General features: G+C 32.7%; 12 protein-coding genes and 1 pseudogene across 13 annotated transcripts, besides 3 other annotated features; 5 read left to right on the top strand and 8 right to left on the bottom strand.

The window, feature by feature from the left end:
- Window positions 1–16,429: part of a mobile genetic element that runs on past the window's edge.
- TVAGG3_0805690 lies at window positions 2,338–3,965 on the bottom strand (annotated as a pseudogene). The gene has a single exon. A coding segment is annotated over exon 1 (1,628 nt).
- Window positions 4,910–5,333, bottom strand: TVAGG3_0805680 (organellar and viral DNA polymerase type B; the record flags this gene model as incomplete). Its single annotated transcript, XM_051247505.1, has 1 exon — window positions 4,910–5,333. A coding segment is annotated over one exon (424 nt), but the record flags the coding sequence as incomplete, so codon positions are not given.
- Window positions 5,423–5,896, top strand: TVAGG3_0805670 (uncharacterized protein; the record flags this gene model as incomplete). Its single annotated transcript, XM_051247504.1, has 1 exon — window positions 5,423–5,896. One exon carries the CDS (start codon window positions 5,423–5,425, stop codon window positions 5,894–5,896), a length of 474 nt encoding a protein of 157 aa, XP_051082979.1.
- Window positions 6,187–7,014, bottom strand: TVAGG3_0805660 (KilA, N-terminal/APSES-type HTH, DNA-binding family; the record flags this gene model as incomplete). Its single annotated transcript, XM_051247503.1, has 1 exon — window positions 6,187–7,014. The coding sequence occupies one exon, from the start codon at window positions 7,012–7,014 to the stop codon at window positions 6,187–6,189; it is 828 nt and encodes a 275-aa protein (XP_051082978.1).
- Window positions 7,220–8,305, bottom strand: TVAGG3_0805650 (integrase core domain containing protein family; the record flags this gene model as incomplete). The annotated part of the gene is made up of 1 exon (XM_051247502.1): window positions 7,220–8,305. The coding sequence occupies one exon, from the start codon at window positions 8,303–8,305 to the stop codon at window positions 7,220–7,222; it is 1,086 nt and encodes a 361-aa protein (XP_051082977.1).
- TVAGG3_0805640 (keratin-associated protein family) lies at window positions 8,346–10,010 on the bottom strand (the record flags this gene model as incomplete). The annotated part of the gene is made up of 1 exon (XM_051247501.1): window positions 8,346–10,010. A coding segment is annotated over one exon (1,665 nt), but the record flags the coding sequence as incomplete, so codon positions are not given.
- On the bottom strand, window positions 10,640–11,162 carry TVAGG3_0805630 (organellar and viral DNA polymerase type B; the record flags this gene model as incomplete). Its single annotated transcript, XM_051247500.1, has 1 exon — window positions 10,640–11,162. A coding segment is annotated over one exon (523 nt), but the record flags the coding sequence as incomplete, so codon positions are not given.
- TVAGG3_0805620 (uncharacterized protein) lies at window positions 11,519–11,944 on the top strand (the record flags this gene model as incomplete). The annotated part of the gene is made up of 1 exon (XM_051247499.1): window positions 11,519–11,944. The coding sequence occupies one exon, from the start codon at window positions 11,519–11,521 to the stop codon at window positions 11,942–11,944; it is 426 nt and encodes a 141-aa protein (XP_051082974.1).
- Window positions 12,200–12,783, bottom strand: TVAGG3_0805610 (uncharacterized protein; the record flags this gene model as incomplete). The annotated part of the gene is made up of 1 exon (XM_051247498.1): window positions 12,200–12,783. A coding segment is annotated over one exon (584 nt), but the record flags the coding sequence as incomplete, so codon positions are not given.
- Window positions 14,306–14,992, top strand: TVAGG3_0805600 (uncharacterized protein; the record flags this gene model as incomplete). The annotated part of the gene is made up of 1 exon (XM_051247497.1): window positions 14,306–14,992. A coding segment is annotated over one exon (687 nt), but the record flags the coding sequence as incomplete, so codon positions are not given.
- On the top strand, window positions 14,993–15,217 carry TVAGG3_0805590 (uncharacterized protein; the record flags this gene model as incomplete). The annotated part of the gene is made up of 1 exon (XM_051247496.1): window positions 14,993–15,217. The coding sequence occupies one exon, from the start codon at window positions 14,993–14,995 to the stop codon at window positions 15,215–15,217; it is 225 nt and encodes a 74-aa protein (XP_051082971.1).
- Window positions 16,430–18,124: a mobile genetic element.
- Window positions 16,976–18,052, top strand: TVAGG3_0805570 (MULE transposase domain-containing protein; the record flags this gene model as incomplete). The annotated part of the gene is made up of 1 exon (XM_001297283.1): window positions 16,976–18,052. The coding sequence occupies one exon, from the start codon at window positions 16,976–16,978 to the stop codon at window positions 18,050–18,052; it is 1,077 nt and encodes a 358-aa protein (XP_001297284.1).
- Window positions 18,125–19,232: 1,108 nt separating the features above from the next.
- Window positions 19,233–19,886: a mobile genetic element.
- Window positions 19,887–21,123: 1,237 nt separating this feature from the next.
- On the bottom strand, window positions 21,124–21,339 carry TVAGG3_0805540 (uncharacterized protein; the record flags this gene model as incomplete). Its single annotated transcript, XM_051247495.1, has 1 exon — window positions 21,124–21,339. The coding sequence occupies one exon, from the start codon at window positions 21,337–21,339 to the stop codon at window positions 21,124–21,126; it is 216 nt and encodes a 71-aa protein (XP_051082970.1).
- Window positions 21,340–21,843: the final 504 nt, after the last annotated feature.

Here is a 21,843-nt window from a genome sequence, read left to right as displayed (position 1 = left end):
AAATACCTTTATCTGTTGCGTTCAGTAGTGAAAACCCTGACGTCAAAATAAAGGAGAACAGAGTAACGTTTAAGTTTCCAACAGACTGGATTGTGAACATAAATGAAGAGAAGTACATTGGCATAACATCTATGTATATAACACATGCATTTAGGAAAGTTGACTTTATACTTCAAGTCGAGATAGAAAATGACGAACAGTCTTTAAACGCCCAAAACATTCACATATACAAATACTTTAAAGACAATACAACATTGCAACAATGTATGATTTCATTTAATGAGATGTTCGAGAAAAAGTTCAACATTGAAGTACAAACTTTACAGCCTTTACGTGAGTTTCTTGCACAACTGAAAGAAGAAGGTAGTCAGCCACAACTTATAGACTTTCATTATGAATTTAATGAAAATGAAGATGGAACTCATGACTGTCAGTTTGTTATATATTCACCATTCAATGAAGTAGCTAAAAAGAAAGAAAATCCATTACGTATAAGATTTCAAATCTCTGAACCAAGTGATGATTTCAAGAATGTTTTCAATTATGATGCAATGCTTCCGAGGAAAAATGAATTTTCAAAGATTGTAACACCTGGCATTTGGGATAGAAAACAAGCATATTATATTCAAACTTAAGTAAGGAGTTGAAAATGAGTTCATTGGTCATACAAGAAATTCACCACTTCCTAACCCTAAATACTATAAATTAACTGGCTTCAATCGTGAGTTTTGGATAGACATGTTCTCCACTCATGACCATAACTGCCCAGTGTTCTTACCTCCAGACCATAAGGACTGTCTCTATATTGAAGCACAACTCTTAAACTCTACCATCGCAGTATTGTAAAATCTACGCTAGTTTTATTTTTTTCTGAAAATTTTATTTGAGTGAAAGGCATGGAAGGTGAAGGACATTGGCAAACACTCGAACATGACAATGACTATGAAATCTTTTCAGAGTACCCTTATCCAATTAGACGTATAAGCAATAAAAGAGTTGTTAGTGAGTTTGACCAAGGAGATGGTTATATTTGTGTAAATTTAAACAAACACAAGCTGATGAAACATAGAATAGTTGCAGAAACTTTCATTCCGAACCCTGAAGGACTTCGTGAAGTAGACCATATAAACAGAGACAGAGGAGACTTTCATATCTCGAACTTAAGATGGACGACAAGAAGAGAAAACATGAGAAATATTTCTGGTTCAAATGGCTATTGGTTTGACATTGTTGACTCTCTTCCTGAAGACGCTGTTGAAATTATACAATACTCATATCACACGTTAGAGAACTACTACTATGTCCCAAGTGAAGATGCCTTTTACTATTTCATGGGAACTCAATACAGACGAATGAATGTCTTAAGACAGTATAACAAAGATTATATAAACATTACAGATGTAGAAGGAAGAAGAACAAAGCTGTCTATTGCAAAGTTTAAGAGAGACAATGGTTATACATAAATGACAAAAATATATGACCTCATGGGCTTCGCCCTTGCCGCTAGCGGCTTATTTTTATCACGAATGACCTCATTGCTGACAAAAATAAATGACCTCAGAACTTCAACTTACGAATAAAGCTTGTTTTAGTCGTTATTGAGAAGTTAAACTTCTTCAAAGCAAGGTTGACATGACTTACATAAGTCAAATCCAATCTCTTGACCGTCATAAAGTGCTTTGTAAAGTTTCATTAAACTGAACTCAGAGTCTTTGTCATATGTTCCAACAGGTATGTGAATGTTCTTATCTTCATTGTAATAGCATTGTATAGCTTCAGGAAACATTTCATTAGCTGTTAAAGCAAGAACGTCTTGTTTTACACCTTTACAACGTGCATGGAATGCAACTTCATTTAAATCGTTAGTGAGTAAGTCTATGTAGGTCTTCTTTCCACAAAATATTGACTTGTATGCTAAACTTTGTTTTCCAGGTGTTATTTCTGCGAAGTCAGAATGAAATTGACCAAGGTTCTTTCCTATAAGTTCGCGACCGTATCTCTTCTTAAACTCTGCTGCAAGCTTTGGTATGTCTTCATTGAAAATATGCATGCTATCACAGTCCTGGTAAAATATTTGAAGTCCCATATCTTCAGCAGTACAGAATACTTCACACATTATTCTCTTCGACATAGACAGAATGTTAACACCAAGTGGACAGAAGTTAAAGTGTCTGCAAATGCTTTTCGTTAGCTTGAAAATAGTTTTATCTGAACCATCCAAACCTTCGAACTTCACTATATGGTTGTAGTTTCTGATGGCATATCTTATAGCATCTTTGTCATTTACTATGGTTATTTTTGACTCAATAGGAGATAGAATAGTTTTGCCATAAATACTGTTCAGAATGAGCTTTATATTTTCTTGCAAAGGATTTCCTTCTTTCTTATACTTTAACCTTAACTCAAACAACTTCTTTACTTCATCTCTTATTCTAATATCTCTGTTTCCATCGTAATAGTATCCTTGCAACACTTCACATTTGACACCTTGATATTTTATGAGGTCTTGTAATGTTATATGGTCAACATACATTAAACAGCAAGTGTTTGAACTTCTGGGAACGTTAAGTTCTGGATTTAGTTCAGGGTCACAAACTATTAAAGGAAAGTGTCTATGTATTCCAATCTCTGTTATCTTAATGAGAACAAAGAAGCCAGACATAAACTTTTCACCAATGGGTTCCTTTTGGTCATCATCGAATAAATGTCTCATGAGATACTCTGTGCTTAACATTTCTTTCTTCATAACCTTTGGAATTCCTTCTAAAGTATAAAGTCTTGCTATAGCGGATGGATATAATGAAACAGCGTCGAAGTCAGCAATGAGTTTCTTTTCGCTCTTTTGTTTCATGTTATCTGACAGCATACATCTTCCACCTTGAATACAGCGTGAAATAAACTCTCTTGGTTTATTTGAGAGGTCATATAAATTTCCATTCGGGAAGTACACTCTGTTCTCAAATAATTTGTTAGCAATTGAACAAATGCTAACGTAGTCATATACGTTTAAATCAAATTCTTTCAATAAGTCATTTCTGAACTTAACAAAACCTTCTTTTAAAATCCTTACGTCCTGTTTGCAATAAAATGAGCTATATTTTTCTAAATCGAAATGGTTTTCATCTATTCTGCAACCTTTGATGGAATCTATGTTTTTCATGAATGTATCCGCATCCCGGATAAACTTACATGCTTCAGAAATGACACCAGTTCTGTTGTCATTTGCTAACAAAACACTGCTGTAGTAGTTGTATGGAAATACTTCTTTCGGTCCTGTTTGTAAGTTAAACATAGCAGGAAATAGTTTAAGCTTCTTATTTATAACACTGTAAGAGTCTTTTATAATAATTGTCCTTCCTTTATATAAGCCAGTTATTTGCATTGTTCGTGAACCTTTAATGATGGGAGTTCCTTTCACTTCTGTCATGTGTCTTAAGATAAAGTTTATGTCATAGCTGAGGTTATGAAATATACTAAACTCTTGTCAGGAAGTCTTCCAAAAATTCTGTTGCACAATTCTGACCCCAAATGCTTTCACTCACTGAACCATCTTCACTGTCATAACAGATGTTAAAAGCTTTATGAAAGCCGTCTGTGCTACACTCAAAGTCAGCAAAGAAAACGTGCTCAGGAATGAACTTGCACTTATTTTTATTTACTTCTTTTGACTCGGCTTTCTTCTTCAGTTGTACACAATACTTTGGAGCATATGTCAAATCTTTAAATGGTGCAAGGTTCTGTTTATATAAGTCAGTCGTATATGTGAAAAGTTCTCCATAAGAAATAGGTTCGAAATATTTGCACTCCCACAATGTTTTCATAACATCCCATAACGGTGTTGTTCTATCATAACGAACTACATATTTGTTCTCTCTCTTTGTATAAATCTTCATCTGTTTCTCAATGTTCATTCCACCACACTCCTTCAAGATTTCTATATAGTTGCGAATGAAATATGTTGTCATTGGAAGTCTTTCATTTAGCATGTAGTGGTCTTCAACAAGAAGTAAGTCAATAGTTCTAACAGTTTCACATTCTTTTGGTATGTATCTCTTTATTTCATTATGTCTTGAGTCATTGAAATAACCAATGGTAACATTAAATGCTATACCTGTTGCGTCAGAAATTTCTTGTACTTTACTTTGAGGAAAGTCTCTAACACGAATGACTTCTCTCATGTGGTCAATAGTTTCTTCATTTACTCCAGCCTGAATGCAAGCATAAACGAAACAATTGTCCTCTGTCATAAGTGCTGCAGTTCTTTTGTTCAATTCATTGAAGATTTGGTAGCGTTCAAGATTTATAGGTAATGTGCAAAGATACTTCCAGAACTGACCGCTTCTCTTCTTATAAAACTTCTTTTCACCATTATCTTTCCAAAAGCTTTCTATAAGTGCTGGGTTTCCTGTTTGCTTAAGAGCTTCCAAAATGGCTTTCTGGTCATTTGTCAGTGTGCTTTCATCTCTATATGGTCTCTTTTTTGGTTTGCCTTTCTTTACATCTGACATCGTTAAGCCTTCATATTCTGTTAAATCATACATCTTTATTTCAGTAAGATTCTTTATGTTTGTCAAGAAGAAGTCATAGTGCATTTCAACAATACCTGCAGCATTTGCTTCTATCTCTGATATAAAGTTCTCCTTCAAGAGCTGATGTAGTAATGTTCCAATATTATTGAGGTTTAACGTAGAACATTCATACTTTCCACCAAGTTTATAACATACCATCCATCTTTGTTGGGAGTTTATTTTAATCTTCTCTAAGAGTCTCATGAAAACCTTACCGAAATGTTTGTGTAAGTAGTCTCTGTTTGGTTCATCTAAAGCTTCGATGTTAAAGTCAATGAGTCTATTGCCTGTCTTAACATTCCTCTTCCTATTCTCTTCATCTTTCTTTAACCATCTCTCACCTTCTTTTGGTTTGTCGTCAATGGAACGAAGGACATCGTTAGCTTTGCGAACTTGTTCTATAGCGCTCTTAAACATCTCTCTTCTCTGTTGTTTCAGTGTGTCGTCTCTTCTTCTTGTTTCACCGACGTTTGCATTTGTTATGTCAAACATTTCTCTTCTTACTTCATGAGGTACTGAACGTCTATGATATAAGTCAATAGCAACGTCATTTAAAGGAAATGCTCTTGCATGGACTTCGTCCTCGCCGCGTTGCGGCTTTATGAACTCATGAATTCTATCATAACTTATTGCACCATTGTAGTCTTTAATGAAGTCAGCGAGTGCTTTTTTGTTTGTTGCGTAATGCTTTGCAACATCTATATTAGCTTCTGTAAGAAGTTGTTTTATTTCCGAGTGTTCTAACTTAGACAACTTCCGATACATCTTTAGTAGGAAATAAAAAATATTTTTTGAAAAAATTAGATTAGATTTTTTTAAGTTATTTTTCAAAATAATTTAATATTTTTATTTTAATGAAACACATGCAAGATTGCAAGTTCTTTTCATACAATGCTCTTGCTACTGCCATCAAGAATGAGTTCAATGTTGCTGCAAACGTTAATGTTATCTTTAACAAGAAGTTTGTGAAAGAATCTAAGTTCGGTCAGTATGTCAGACCATTAGCTATCGTCATTGACCGCAAACGTTATACTTCACAAGAGTTAGCAGTAGTTTTGAAACAAAAGGGTTTCTTCGTGAATGTCAAAGATACACACTATACTGTTATAAAGAACTCTAACGTTGACTTCTTCAGTATTGCTTTAAATCTTTCCGAACAGAAAGAATATAAGAAAGGTGAAACAAATGTGAAATATTATCCTTCATCTCTGAAAACAATAACAAAAAAAGATGTTATACAGAAATTCTTACCAAAGGTTGAAGAAGCTTCTATTGACATTGACGAAGGAAGTGAAATGGTTGAAGAAATAGACCCTGAAGCTATTTAAGCAAAAATATATTTTTGGTTAGTCTTCATATGGATATTTTACAACAATTCCCCAATGTATAAACTTTTCATACGCTTTTTCATAAGCTTTATATACCTTCAGAAATTTTGCATAATCTTTAGAAGCATTTAGATATTGTTTAAATGCTTTGTATGTCTTCAGAAATTTTGCATAATCTTTTACATGTTGTTCGTTCTCTTCTTCTGTCATGAGTTCCGAATATTCTAAATTCATGTTCTTTCATATGAGATAATATTTTATAAAAAAAAATAAAATTAGCTTAGATTTTTTTATTCTTCCTCTTTGAAGTTATCGAAATATTCTGTTATTTTTTCCTTCAATAATGTTAAGTCTTCTTTGAATGTAAGTATTGTACAACCTTTGATGTCATAGTGTGTTTGAGGAAGAGTATTTTTGACAATTTCCTTTATTTGCTCATTCGGTGTCATTGAAATCGGTAAGTTTTCACGATAGAACCAGTTTCTGTCAGATTTATATATCTTAGCTAAGTCATAAAAGCTCTTGTTGTTTCTTCTGACTAAATGTAACATAACCATATCTTTATCTTCTTCTTTCTCCAACTCTTCAGTATATATCATATACTTATAACTCTTTTCCTTTCCTTTTGGTACTGAACGCGGTATGCTTTTCTGTATGCTTTTGTCTTTGGATTCAATGACTTCATCTTTTGCTTGAAGTTTCTTTTCCATCTCTCCACGTTCTGCTTTATATAGTTCATCTAACATCATGAAAATATAACAAGCATAACGAGGTGAAGCCCACATTGCTACAGCGTTTACTAAAAGTCTATGAACATAATAACCTTTCAAACCAGGAGCCAAATTCTTGCGATTTTCGTACGGAATCTCTTCTCTCGGTTTTCCGAGGGAAGCAATCCTATGAGGAAATTCTTCTAAAAGTTCTTTTGTCTGTTGGTTTTCAAACCAATGATATGCTTGCTTTGTAGAACGAAGAGCGTTCATTATACTTTGCATTTGGTACATGTCATCTTTGACTGAACGAATGAGTCTCAATTGTTTGTTATACTGTATGTATTCGTATTCTTCATTTATGGCTTCATGAACGATAGCAGTTGTTGTGTTCTCTAATGTTGACATTTCTGTTCTTACATACAAAATAAAAAAATAAATAAAAATAAAACTAACTTTATTTTTTCTATCTTAAGGAAATTCATGAAAATTCATGGGGGTAGAAATGAGGTTAGATATCGGGTTAGATCTAACCATCTACCCTAAAATATATTTCTGCAGTTCATCCGCTACATTATTAACTAATTAACTTCAGACATAAAATATATTTAGTTTAGAAGAATTTTCTTATTCTTTCTGGCATATTTTTGTCTTTCCAGTACTCCCGCTCTAATGGTCCCAGATGTGTTGGCTTTGACTCTCTCAAGTTCTTAGATGGTATAACATCTTCAACACCTCCTTCATATCTTACTTTATAAGTGTCATCGTTTATATTATAGCCAAGTATTTCAATAACCACTCCTCGCTTTGCTTCGTCAATGGTTTCAGCAAGTTTGCCATTACTACTTTCGACTAATTTATGACGAGGATAAAACGCAATAGAGTCGTCGGCAGCTTTTATAAGATATCCATTACCTTGCGTAGAGTCTACGATATAATAATTTCGACTTAACCTTAAACGTTTCTTTGTCAACGGTTTGTCGTCAAGAACTACACGAACTTTTGTACCAGGAATGAGGGTAAATTGTGTTGAATTTCTGATATTTTGTGTTTGACTTCGTTTCTTTTGTATATACTTTTCTTCTTGTTGTTGTGTCATTGAATTTGGTGTATGTCCTGTTGTAGAATGTGTTGAGGAATTATATACTTCGAGAAAATGTTTCATTGTTTCTTCGGTAAAGTCTCGCTCTTGATTTAAATCTCTGAGAGTCCTTATGAAGCGGTTTATGATGCCGAGTATGTTATGGTTATGGTCTTCAGTAGTGTAGTGAGTTATGTTATGCTTAATGAGAAAATCTGTGATTTCATTGCTGAGGTATGCACTGTCTTGGTCTGATGTTAAAGTACTTGGGCTATGTTCTGCTACAAACTTTTGTAAAACTCTTAACACTTCACGAGTTCCTTTATTCCTCATTGGATATGCATATGCTTTGCGAGTGTTAACATTAATGAAGATGAGGAATGGTTTATGTCCTCCTTTTCTGCTTTGAATGAGAGTGTCAAATTGGTATGCGTCAGGAGTGTTGGAGTAAATTGGTAAAAAGTAGTCGTAAGGGTTTATTTTTGTTTGATGTACAACATTTTTGTCAAAGAACCTTTTCACTTCAGCTCTGTTAGTAAATCCCCAACTTTTTGCAGCTTCATTGAACTTCTTAAATGACCTCCATGGATGTTGTTCGAATACTTCTTTCATGCTCATTTATGAAAAGTTAAAGATTTTATTCTAGGCTCAAGCGCGTTCATTGAACGCGGTACCATGCGAATACAGTCACAAATGGTGGCATATAATCTGCACCCGAGCCTGTTGGATTTGTTGTGAAAGTGTGTGAATGATTTCCTCCTGGTTCAGTTTGTCGAAAAGTCTTTTTTGCTGAATTGTTATAAGATGGAGATAAAACGTCATTGCCAGCTTCATATTCTGAGTTGTATAATGGATGGTCTCTTAATGAGTGTATATGGTCGCCAGAAAAGTTTGTCGTTCCTGTATGAGTGTGCGGTGGAAGGTTTGCTTCTTTAATTTTCTTTGAGCCTCCTGTTTGCTTTGAATATTTAGCACAGTATAAGAATTTGTCTACAATCTGCTTCCATTCACCAAAACCTAAAACACTTGCTGGATTTGTTGAGTTCATTGACGTATAAATAGAACCAACAGGATATATGGTTTGAAATATTTCAGTCTTCATTGTTTGAAGCTCTGTTTTGTCTGCTTTCTTATCTAACATTGTTGGTAGTTCATATGCTTCAAAGTTTCTGGCATGACCTTCAATGTTCATACATCTGTTATCTAAGGAGTTTAGTGTATCTTTTACGCTTGTACTTGGATTCTCTAAAGGTGCACTTGAACCTAAAGTATAGTTCAATATTATGTCGTCTGCTCTAACAGTTGAGAAGGAGTTATGTGTATGTTCTTTGTCAGCTTTCTTATCTAACATTGCTGGTAGTTCATGTGTTTCAAAGTTTCTGACATGACCTTCGATATTCATACATTTGTTATTTAAGGAGTTTAGTGTATCTTTTACGCTTGTACTTGGATTCTCTAAAGGTGCACTTGAACCAAGGGTATAGTTCAATATTATGTCGTCTGCTCTAACAGTAGTGAAGGATTCATGTGTATGTTCTTTATCTGCTTTTTTATCTAACGTAGCCTGAAGTTCATTTATATCGGAGATATTGTGTTTATGAGATTTCAAAACTTTGTTCGTTGCGTCAAGTTCATCTTTGTCAGCTTTACTTTTAATAGCATCTTCAAACGTTATTTTTCTACTTATTCTCAATGTAAATCTTGGTTCAACTAATACACCGTTAACAAAGAAGTATGAAGCATAAATTTCATTGTTATAACCAAATGCTTCTGGTGCTTTACCTGTGTCATACTGTACAGTACAGCGTATGTCATAACCTTTAGCACGAATGAATTTATATCTTCTTTCATTAACATCTTTCGTCTTCACTTCTTCATCCTGTGTTAGATATCCATGATAATCCGTTATAATCTGTTCATCTGAACTTATATAATGAACATGGTTTTTATCTGCCTTTTCGGCTAATTTCTCTTCTATCTCATTTATTTCAAGTTCATGCCTACCACCACCTCCTTCAGAAGTATTTTTCTTCAGCTCTTGAAGAACATCCACTTCACCATCTTTGGTGTCAATAATGAGACTTTGTGTTAAAACCTTTCCTGTCTTAATGGATGTTTGTAAAACTTCTTCTTCACCGTGTTCGGGGTCATGGTCGTCATCATATCTTGTGAAATCAGAGATGTTGTCATACATTAAGCATATCTGTCTCAAAAGTTCTGCTATTTGAAACTGGAACGAAAGATATACAGAACTTTCATCATCTCCTAAAGTCAAGTCTGCTTTCTTAAGTATTTCTTGAATGTATGCAATGAGAACAGAGTACCTTGGAAAATATTCGAACAATATTTCATTAGCTGTTGGTTTTGGTGGTTCTTCTGGAGTTTCTGTTGTTTCAGTTCCTTCTGTAGGTTCTGTTGGAGTTTCTGCATCTCTTGATTTCAATGCTCTTGCTCTCAAAGACCTAAATGTTAGAGCACCAGGTTTTACAAAGGACTTTATAAATGCTTTAATAGTTCCTGGTAAGTTATTGTTAGCATTAAGTAAGTTCCTTATGCTTCCATCATGTACGTCCATAGCACTATGTAAAAAATCTATACTTTTCTTGTAGTCAGCAATAGACTGACTGTGATTTTTTAAAGATTTGTCAATACCTTTAAGCCAATCTTCATGCATGTCTGATACTGAGCCAAGAATATCATTTGCTTCCTTTAGTGTATTTTGTGCTTCTCGTAAAGTATCCAATCCCGTACGTGCATTGTTTGCTATACGTCTTACAGTATCTATTTGACTCCTTGTTTTTTGCATCCAACCAGATAAAGTTTTAATAGTATCCGAACCATTTGAAATGAAGTTCAAAGCATTTTTAACGTCATCTAAAACTTCTTCACCAAGTACCGCCCATATCTTTCCGATTTGGTATTGAAGAACTCCATATGAAGCAGCTGTTAAACCAGTATTTATAAGGTTCCATATCCATGATTTAGCAGTTTTTCCATCCTTTCCATCTTCACCATCCAAACCGTTTTCGCCTTGAGGTCCGGTGTCACCCTTCTCTCCTTTCAGTTCATCTTTATGTTCGTTATAATATTCTAATGTCATAAGGTGTACATCATTACTGCTACCAGCAACGCCGAGAATTTGTTTCTCATTCATGACTAAATTCTTTAGGCATTTAATGTTGTCGTCAAATCGAAAGCTCTTTAACAATTCAATGAGAACATTTAATACTTTCACTAATGAGGCATCTACTGTAGAATTTATATATTGCACCGTTCCATCATTTATGATAGGAACTTTGCTTGTTGTAATGAATGGGTCATAAGTGTTAAAAGTATCGAAATCAATGACTTTTTTAGTTTTTCCATCGTCAATGACTAAATCATTGCCTTCAATGGTTAAAGTTGAGTTTTCGTTTACTAGTTCATGTGCTCTTCTTGCTTCATTTGTTTCATACGCATATGCAGCAATAGTCATATTTTAATGAGAATAAAATGTTGTTCTATTTGCAAAGTACAGACCCAAACGAATACGGGACAGTAAAGCTACAAACAAACTTAGGTCTTCAGAATGAAGCGCTTGCTTTCAGAGTTGTTGACTTCAATACTATCGCAACTTTTGTCATAACAGATGAAACAGATTTCATAGAGATTGAAATAGATGACAAAATAAGTGTTATAACATTTCCTAACAGAGCTGGGTATAGAATAGATAAAATTGCTGGAGTCATAGATACTCTCATAAATGAAGAAACTATTGACAACATAGATGTCGAACTCTCTTCTGAGGGAACATTGAAGTTCAGTTATGTGAAGGAGTTTAAGATAACACGAATGAGTCATAGAGTTCAATTGCTTCTGGGAGCATACCATATGACATTTCCTTTGAAAAGTGTTGACAAAACGATTGAGATGAAATCTGTTCCATATGTATGTTATGGCAATTGTTTGTACATTGAGTCAAAAATAGCTAATGTCACAGGCATTTCAGGAGTTAATAGTAAAGGTTCAGTAGAATATAAATCCTTCTGTTATGCAGTCAATTCAATGTTCATTCCAAACATTCCTGTCATAGCAACTCATTTAGGTAAATGGGTTCGCATTAGTCCTCATAATTTGAAAGACATGCAATTCAGACTTGTTGACTTTCAAGGAGAGCCTGTAGAACTGAAGGCACCAGTGCGAATGACTGTTGAAGTTGACTTTTTAGAAAATATTAAATGCAACAGCTTACAAGAGAACTCAGAGCTAAAAATATAAAGTATGAATGTTATGTATTAGGTCATGAACTTTGGTTGTTGCTGTTTGATGAAACAAATGAGTTAGTTATGTCAGTCAAGAGAACAGAAAAATATTGTGTTAGTGAAAACTGCACCAAGTCAATAAGATTAGGTTTGCATTATGAAGATGAGTTCGATACTGTTGAAGAAGTTTTGGACAGATATTACAAATTGCTAACTTGAAATTTTTTTTGACTGACTGCTTTAATTTACTAAAACATATTTCAAACAAAGCTTATATTCTGTTGAAAGTTTTGTATATTCATTCGAATATTTATATTTAAACTCAACTCCTGTAGTTCCTGGTGTTTCAATGATGCGGATGTTACCTATTTTCATGAATAGTGGAGTTTGACCACAGCATTCGATTTCAGGGTCGAGATAGTCAATGACACATTGTTTCCCTGTTATTCGTGATATAACATTTTCAAGGTCCTCCTTTGTTAGAATTATTTGGTTCTTGCTTATAAGATTTGTCAAAAGCTTCTTATCGTCTTTGAGTAAAATTGTTTGGTATAACTGAAGAAAGTAATGGTCTACGTTATCTGAAGGATTTGTTTGAACATTTGTGTAAGGGTTGTCGTTGGCTTCTCTTGAAAGAATTTGGTCCAGTGGTGGATACTCTAACTTAACATCTGATGTAGCGTTAGCGTTTGAAGCTAAGTTTAAATTCACCGACTTAAGTTCTGGTTCTTTTTCTTTCAAACACTCCGAACTATAGTTCTTTATGACAATATTGTTTGTCGTTCGTGAGTCAACATTTGATGTTGGTTCAATTGGAACATTAACGGCACCAGCTAAGATGGATTTGCTTCTCATTTCATATAGAATAAAAACCTTTTATATGTATGAAATGAACAATATACTCGACAAGGGTTTGAATGTAAAGCTAACGAATGAAAATATTGTTGAATTCACTGAGACAGGAGCTGTGTATAAAGATGTAGAACTACTGAACAAAAGAGCTAAGGGAAGAAGCAGGAACATGAACAAAGAGTGGAAGCCTATAAAAATTTATGTCAATGATGGCTCAGGAGGTTCAAACATAAAGTATGCAGAAAGTTATAGAGTTTATGCTCTCAAAGGTGAAAAGCCTTCATTTAAGAACAGCTATTCTAACGCATATCCTCAAAAGCTAACGGATGGGGAAGTGGATGATATGAATGACAGCAAAAATATTAACAGAAATGGCGACAGAGATGCATGGAATTTGTTTACCATCAGTCAATTGAAGGTTAAACTTTAAAACAATGTTGGTCGTTCCCATGGAATATTTTTGACTTTAATGGTATTAGTCATGATATGAATCTCAAGGTATGAACGAGGAGAGATGAGAGACTTATATGCTTCCCAAATTTCTTCAAAAGGTAATGTTATACCTGACTGTTTCCAAATGAGTTCAATATCATAGCGTGAGAAACCTTGAAAGATAACGAAGTCAGTTATGAGACGTTTTATGTTTAAAGCTAAAAACCTCCATGTTTGCATAAGTATTGCTACAGTTAAATGGTAATGTCTGACTTTAGTAATGATGTTAGCTAATGGTGAGTCAGGCTTTGAAACTAAACCTTTTCCGGCGAAGTCGTCGCAAACGAGCAGAGTGTTTGAAGGATATTTTTTGAAGGGGTATTTTGAAAGTTTTGACAGAATGTAGTTTGTAAGTCGTTTCATATTGTAAACTCCTGAGTATTGACGTAAGTGGTGTTTGTCAATAATTCTTTCCATCTCCTCAGAAGTCTTTTGCATTCCTGACTGTATGAACTCTACGATGGCATAATATTTCCTCTTACGTCGAATGTAACGTTGAAGAAATTCAATGAGTTCACTGTCTGGAACTTTAACGACAGAGGCTTGAACTTTTGACATAAATGTTTTCGCTGTTGAATCCATAGAGTCTGAAGTTGCTGATATAATGATTTGGTCATAATATGAGTCATTTCCTAAACGCTCTGTTATGAGTATATGACGAATGAGGTTAAATGTCTTACCTGAACCCATCTTTCCACAATAGAAATAAACGCCATTTGAACAGAATTCATAATCTTTGCTGAAAGGAAGAATAAGAGAAGAGTTAAGTTTGTCTGTAGTTTCATTCATGTCTTCATCTACGTCATGTATTAAATGCTTCATTTTATCTCCATTAAAAATGCAAGTCAGAAATATTCAGAACATAGCACCGAGTCTAACTGACAAGAGTATAAAGATATACTATGAACATGTTATGATGAAACCAACCAAAATTCAAGAAAGTCAGTATACTTATGAATATCCAAGACACTGGGTAGAGTATGTAGGAGGTGAGAAAGCTATTGAAATCAGACAGGTTCGAAGTATTCCAGCAGGAAGAACAATATTATTGAAGAACTTTAATGTTTTGAGATATAATGATGAAACAAAGAAGCAAGATAGTTTCCCTGTTGCTGTGTATGTGAACTTAGATACAGGAGATGACATGAAAGTTTTTAATACAAAGCTTCAAACGGTAGTGAGAGAACAACTTACTGCGGAAGGGCATCCATTACCTTCAGAAGTTACCATAGCATATAATTTTGAAACAAACTCAATAGATTTTAAAGTCGTCTCTGCAAAGAAGTCAGGTTTTACATTTAATGAAGCAGATGTATATTCGAATGAAAACTTCAAAGCTATTGCATGGTTAGATAATGACGATTGCTTTAAGAAAATCTTTAAATTCAGTGACTCAACAATGTCAATAGATGACCTTCGTGGAATGTTACCATCGACGTTTACAGTAGAAGGTTCAGCAGGATTGCTTACAAGATTGTCAATTGGTGGTATTTGGTCTCGTGAGAACATTGTTATAAAATCCAGTATAAGTGAATTTGCTGAAGAATCTATATTATGTCTTTCAAACTATATGTATTCGCCGCCGAAGCATTATAGTATAACAAACTTTGTCAGTAAGTTTAACATAAGACTTGTCGAACCTTCTTCAATGAAAGATGTTGTGCTACCCAAAGACGGAAAGGATGGACTCATTATTGAGATGATTTTAATAGCATATTAAATGAGCTTGTTCTTGAAGGTCATTCATGATGAAATAACTGTTGTAGAAGATGTTAGCAATTGTTCAGACATTTTGAAGCGTATAGATGAGATAAGAAAGAAGTTAGATAGACCGCAAAGCGGTGAGGGCGAAGCCCGTGAGAACGCTTATGTTTCATTGACTTTCTCCAGTAATGAGAACTTTTATGAGATAATATTGAAGAGAGATGATTTTAATATGGTGTAAATGGTAGATTGGGCAGCTTTAGGCGCAATGGGAACAAAAGCATTAGCATTTGGAGTAAAAGCACTTGGAGCTTATGACGCAGTAAATAAAATGAGTGGAGGAAGGGTTTCGAAGACATTAGATGCAAATAAAGGAAAGATTGGAGGCTGGGTTGCAAAGAAGTTAAGATTAAATAAAATAGGGCTCATAAATAAAGCATCCAATTTGGTTGCGACTGAGTCAGAAAATGCTTTAGGAAAGGACGATGAGTTTGCAAAACACGCAAAAGACTTTAATGACCAGATGAAAGGTGAAACAATACATTTAAATAGAGTCGATGGAACTAAAGAAAATGTTTCTTCTCCACTAGTAGTTCTTCCATACGGACCTTATGGAATGTATGGAAACCCTTATGAACGACCATTTGACCCATTGACTGGTGGAAGTAATTGGTATCATTATGGACGAAGAAGAAAGACAGTCAAGTTGGAGACAGACGTGAAGAAAGCAACTAAAAAGAAACCAAGGAAGAGAGTTATAAAGCAATGAATTCAACAGGGTGAGAAAAGAGGTGAAAAAAGAGGTGAGATCTCACCACTTCACCTAAATTTATTTTTGTGCTATGTTTTCATACGTGTGGGAGTGGTGATATCATTAATTTTTAAGTTTATTTTTTAAAATTATTTTTTATTTTATTTTGGATGTAATGACGAAAACTATTGAGATAACAAACTACAACGATCATGAGTTCAAGAATATGTTCTTCGTTCCTCGTGAAAATACATTCTATCAGATACGAGGGAGAAAGGGTAAAGTTAGTTTGAGCGTTTATGAAGGAATGAAGAATGGAAAGTTTATACAAGCATACGATACAAACGGTAAACGTGTTTCATTAGCTTTGTCAAAACTTACTAACATTTATTTTGACAGTGACTTTGACCTATATGAAGAAGAAAGTGAGTCAGAAGATTATGAGCTGTTATGTGAAGCACAGCAATGGGAGGAGTTGCAATACTTTTGTAAGTGAGAACGTTTATTTTTTACAGTAGTGAAGTCGTTTGTGAAAACGTTAGTGAGGTGAAGTGGTTGGTGGCTTTATAAATATTTAAGGCTAAGTTAGTGTTGTCGTTCGTGTTGTAAAATATACGTTAACGGTTTCGTAAAGTGTCAAATTCACATATAATGGGTAAGGAGGCGCGCAGTGCCTCCGTACACATGATATGTATACTAACTAAATTTTCTGTTGGAGAAAAAATTACAGACGATGAAATTACTAATTTTTGTTTAATAAATGGCGAGCAGTTTTTCATTGGCCATGATTTTCAAGCAAATTGTGAGACGATGTTTTTTGGTTTTGAGAAGGCAATTCAATTTGCAAAAGAAGCCACAGATTTATTTTGCGATGGAACTTTTAAAATTACACCAAAACATTTTCAAAAAGGACAGATGCTAACAATTATGATTTGTGAACCTTCAACAAATCAATATCTACCACTTTTATTTATATTCATGAAAAACCGCACATTTGAATCTTATAAGAAGGCATTTGAATATATTTTTACTGTCAAGGGTATTCAATTTTCAAAGCTAATTCAAATTCATTGTGATTTTGAAAAGGGAATGATAGAGGCACTTCAACAAATTTTCCCTAAAGTCCGTATAATTGGATGCCTATTTCATTTCAAACAAGCTTTACACAGGAAACTTGTAGCATTTTATACAAAAAATTTCAATACTTTACAAACTTCTTTATTTAAGCTATATTCTATTACTCCATTCATGTCTCATGAAGAATTTGTACTTACAATGCATATAATTAATCAAAATAAAGTTGATTCGATCAAAGATTATATTGATTATTTCAACAAAGTTTGGTTGCCGCACTACAATTTAATATCTCAATATAATAATGCAACTGCAATATTCACTAATGATTGCCTCGAGAGTATGCATTCAGAATTTTCTTCGTTAAAACATCCAAACATTTATGAAGCTATTAAGAAGATATCTCAAATCCAATTAGATAAATATAACGCCATCAAAAATAACCAGAAGATCGAGCGCCATATAAAAACCGTTATCACTGATAGCTACAAAAATTATATTCTTGACTGCTTTCAAAAAGAACTTGAGAAAACAATTTTTTCTATCAAACAATACAACGTAAGTGATCTTTCTTTGGCTCAGAACGAGATTTCTCCATATGGTTCCATAGAATCGAGTTCATTGTTCGAAAATATTCCAGTTCATGATGCAGATATACTCAAATCGATCAATCTAACAGATAAAGATACAATGATCACTAAGTTTATTAATGAAAAAAGAGAAAAAATTATGGCATTATTTAATGAAACATTAAATCATCCAGATTTTAATTCATCCACTCCAATTCAAACTAATTTTGAGCAAGCCGATACAAATCAAGGTTCAGATGCTCCAATTCGCTCCGAAAATTCAAATATTGCAGACTCTACAGATTTAGAACCAGAAAATCAAAACTATCCTTCTACAAATCAAATGTCTAGTAATCTAGAACATAAGCTGGACCTTCTTGATCATATTGAAAAACAATTATCGAAAATGCGCTCGTTATTGGGAATTCTTCCTACTACAAATGCTATTGTTGGGCCGTCAAAACAAGTTTCAGTTAATAGCAAGCAAAATTCTGAAAAAAATAAGAAAAAATCTTCCATAACAACAAAATCAAACAATAAAAAACAAAATTCATCCGACAATCCTCCTAAACGTAAAGCTCCTATTTCGGAAAGGATTCTCAGCGATAATAACTTATATTTTCAAGTTCATCGAAAGAGATCGAAAAGCAAACGTTCCACATCTACAGAGAAAAAGAATTAATATATGAAGTCTAATTCCTTTTATAACTACTATATTTTTATTCTTATGACTAAAAAATAATATATTATTTAAGGGTGCACCCGTATGTACGTTTATTTGAGAGGAGGAGGATTACCCTCTCAATTTTGAGGGATTCGTTAGTTTATTTTCTCGATGAATATGCAATAAAATTTGATTTTTACCTTATCAATATACTTCATATAATATACACATGTTCATGTAAAAACTTTTTTCCAAAATCCTCAGGAATTAAGGGATTTTTGAATTTTAAGAATTTTTTTCGAATTTTTTCGAAAAAAAATATTTTCAGAACAGCCTTAACGGCTAAGATTTAGGAACAATGTTAAGTATCAAAAAGAAAGGAGGTCTGATATAGTAGAGATGTGAAAACTTAAATTTTATAATCCCTGGGATGCACTTTCTTCGATTTTTTTTAAATTTTTGGGATAAATTTTGACATCTTTTTTTTTTGCTGGCGACCCCCCCCGTTTAGGGCATCAAAAAAACATGTTGTTTCGTTTCAAGATCGGGATATGTTGTGAACCCGACTTCTTTCATTAATGAAGTGATTTCTTAAGTTGAATAAAAACAAATTTGATTGAAATTCATACAAAATTTCTTTTTATCATTATTATTTAAGATGCTTTTTTATGTTGAATTGTTAATTTTTTTATTTCCACCTGGGATATTTTGAATTGGGCTAGCCCAATCCCACCTCTCAATTTTCTCTCAATTGGGCAATGGGGATCCCATATAAAATGTATTGTAACAAAATTTTACATGCATAATATAGTACAATTAAACAACATTCTAAAAATATTAAATTCACATCATTTACTTGAAGATTTTATATTTTCAACAAAAATTAATACAATAATTACATTAAATTGAGGAGATTTATAATATTTATTATAAATTAAAATATTATTACTCATTAATTTGTTGAAATATTGCATTTTAGTGGTAAAAATTAAAATTTAAGTTTACATGGAGAAAAAAAATTTTTAAATTCCAAAAAAAAATTCAATTGGGATAACGATAGGGACAAAAATTTAGAATCCCCATATGCTTGGGATAAAATCACATGACTAGATATAGACAACATATATCGTTGAAGGTTGAAAAAATCTCTAATATTTGAGCCCAAAATTTCAAATTTTAATTTTTTGAAAAAAGAGGCCACCCATATGTACGTTTATTTGAGAGGAGGAGGATTATATTTTTGAAAGGGTGAAACATTATGAATATGTTAATTATATAATAATATGTATTATTATAAAAAAGAAAAAATAAAGCACGTTAAAATTTTTCTTTCTTGATTTTTTACAAAATCTACTTAGAATTATGCAAAATATGACTAAATAATTATAAATTTCAAGTTAAATTTTAATTTTGATAAATAATTTAAATTTCAAAATATCAAGTTCAGTTCGACTATGTATGTAGTAATTCCTCAATAAAGTGCCAAAAACCTATTAAAATATATGAACATTTTCAACATTTTAATGTTTTTATTTAAAAATTTGTTGGAATATGAGCTTCAAACAATTATTATGTAAATAAAAATAATTAAATATATGTATTTATTCGTATTACAACCGTAGTAAGTCGATTCTTCCTTTCTTCTACTGAGTTTTGAATTTGATTTCGAATTGTAAAGAGATTCAAAGGGAAAATACTAGCGGATAAAAACTACCTCCATGAAAGGGTCATAATGGAGTCAAGTTGTATTTTTTGATATTTTTTTGCTTTTCGAGCCTAAATAGGTAGCCAAGATAATGCCTAAAAATAAGGTTCTAAATTCTGAAGTTTACATGATCCTCTCGTGTGCACCCTTAACAATTTTCATTTTTTTCTTTTAACAATTTCGTTTTATTTCCATTTATTGTTAAATGATTTTTAGCATACACCTTTCTTTGTTCATCTTCTAAATACAATTTATTTTTTCTTAGATATAATTCTATTCATTCAATTCGATCGTCATTTTTCAGTATATGATCGTAATTTTCAATTATTGATCGCGATTTTACTTCAGAATTTGTTCGCAATATTAGTAGTATATGATGCGGGTTGTGTGACTTTTTTTGTAAACGTAAGAATTCATACAATATTGAACGATTTTGTATCATTTTTTTTAACATATGAAGTAAAAAATGTATGATTCTTACGGTTTTTATTCTTACGTTTTTGAATAAATCAAGATTTAAAAATGTATGATTCTTACGGTTTTTATTCTTACGTTTTTGAATTCATACATAAAAGAAGCTATATATATAGATGATGTCAGGTTATTCAATAATTAAACATTGTTTAAATCCTGATTGGAATCAATGGAGTCATGAATGAGTAAAATAAACTTTAAAAATAAATTGAAACTAATGATTATTTGAATTTATGAAATCAATTATTTGATTCATTCTTTCTTCAATCTCTTCTATTCTTTTTGTTAAATCATCTATTTTCATTAATGAGGTGATTCTTGATTGAGGAATAGATTTCAAACTAACCGCTCCTTTTATTTTTGAAATTTTGAATCCATCAACTTTAAACATTTTATTCAATTTACATGTTGTCAATTCTTCAAATAATTTTTTATTATTAGCATAATAGTCATTAAATTCTTCAACAGATGAAAAAATTTTTATTTCAGTAATTGGTTTAACAACGTTTATTTTTTGTTGAACATTTTCACTTTCATTTATTTCTTCCTCCTCTGTTTCATTCATTTTTAAAATCGGTTTCATTTATCATTAAATAAAAATTAGAATATAAGTGATGAAATATATTTTTTAATTAATATTAAATCAAAAATGGCGGCAGGATTCTTTAAAAAATTATGGGATGGAATTAAGAAAGCTGCAGGTTGGGTTCATAAAAATATTATTAAACCCGTTGCAAACTTTTTGGCACCAGTAGCGAAAACAGCAGGAACTATCATAGGTGGAGTATTAGGTACAAAAGCAGGTAATCCAGCGATGGGAGCACAAGCAGGTAACGCAATTGGTGGAATAGCTGAAGGAATACTTAATAAAATAGGGGGTAAATAGTGGAAAAATAAATAAATATTATTTTTATCTTAGTATCGGTTGAAGTCTTTGATAAACTTTTTCTCCTTTATTTAATATTTCTCTTATTGGGGCAGCTTTTGGTGTTATTGATTCAGCAACGTCACTAATTGCTTCTTTATTCTTAAATATCCAATTTGCTCCCTTCTTCATTGTTTCCCAAACTTTATGCGCTCCTCTTTTTACTCTATCCCACAGTTTCTTAAATATACCTGCAGCCATAGTTGATTATTTCATTAAAATTAAAAATTCATTTTCATCTTTTAATTTTGATTTTTTATTTAATAATAAATGACGACTAACTATTTAGTGCCAAACACTAAACCGATTAATGGAAATGTATTTCATTCATTCGAAAAGATAAATGAAATATTCGCAAAGAATGATGGAAGAAGATATTATAGAGAACTTGAAAGTTCATGCTATGACTCTGATGCTCCATATTTTGATGATAAACAAACTCATTTAAGAATTACAAATCCGGCTCATGATGTGAACCAATTAGGTGACACATATATTAAACGCAAAGTTAAAGCAACTCTAGTTTCAAATAAAGCTTTCACATGTGATGCCGCTTTTAAATGCATGCGTTTATTCGTTGGTTACAAATCATCAAATCAAAGCTTTAAACAATTAGAAGTAGAAACCGAAAGAGGTGATGCTGGTTATCTTCAGATGGATTGCGCCCGTGAATCTTTCGCATTTGCAACATATAAACCAAAATCA

The sequence above is a fragment of the Trichomonas vaginalis genome, chromosome VI (genome assembly GCF_026262505.1).
Source record: "Trichomonas vaginalis G3 chromosome VI, whole genome shotgun sequence".
In the NCBI taxonomy this organism is placed as follows: domain Eukaryota; phylum Parabasalia; order Trichomonadida; family Trichomonadidae; genus Trichomonas; species Trichomonas vaginalis.
Note: the sequence above shows the minus strand (reverse complement) of the source record. Positions and strands in the feature narration are given on the sequence as shown.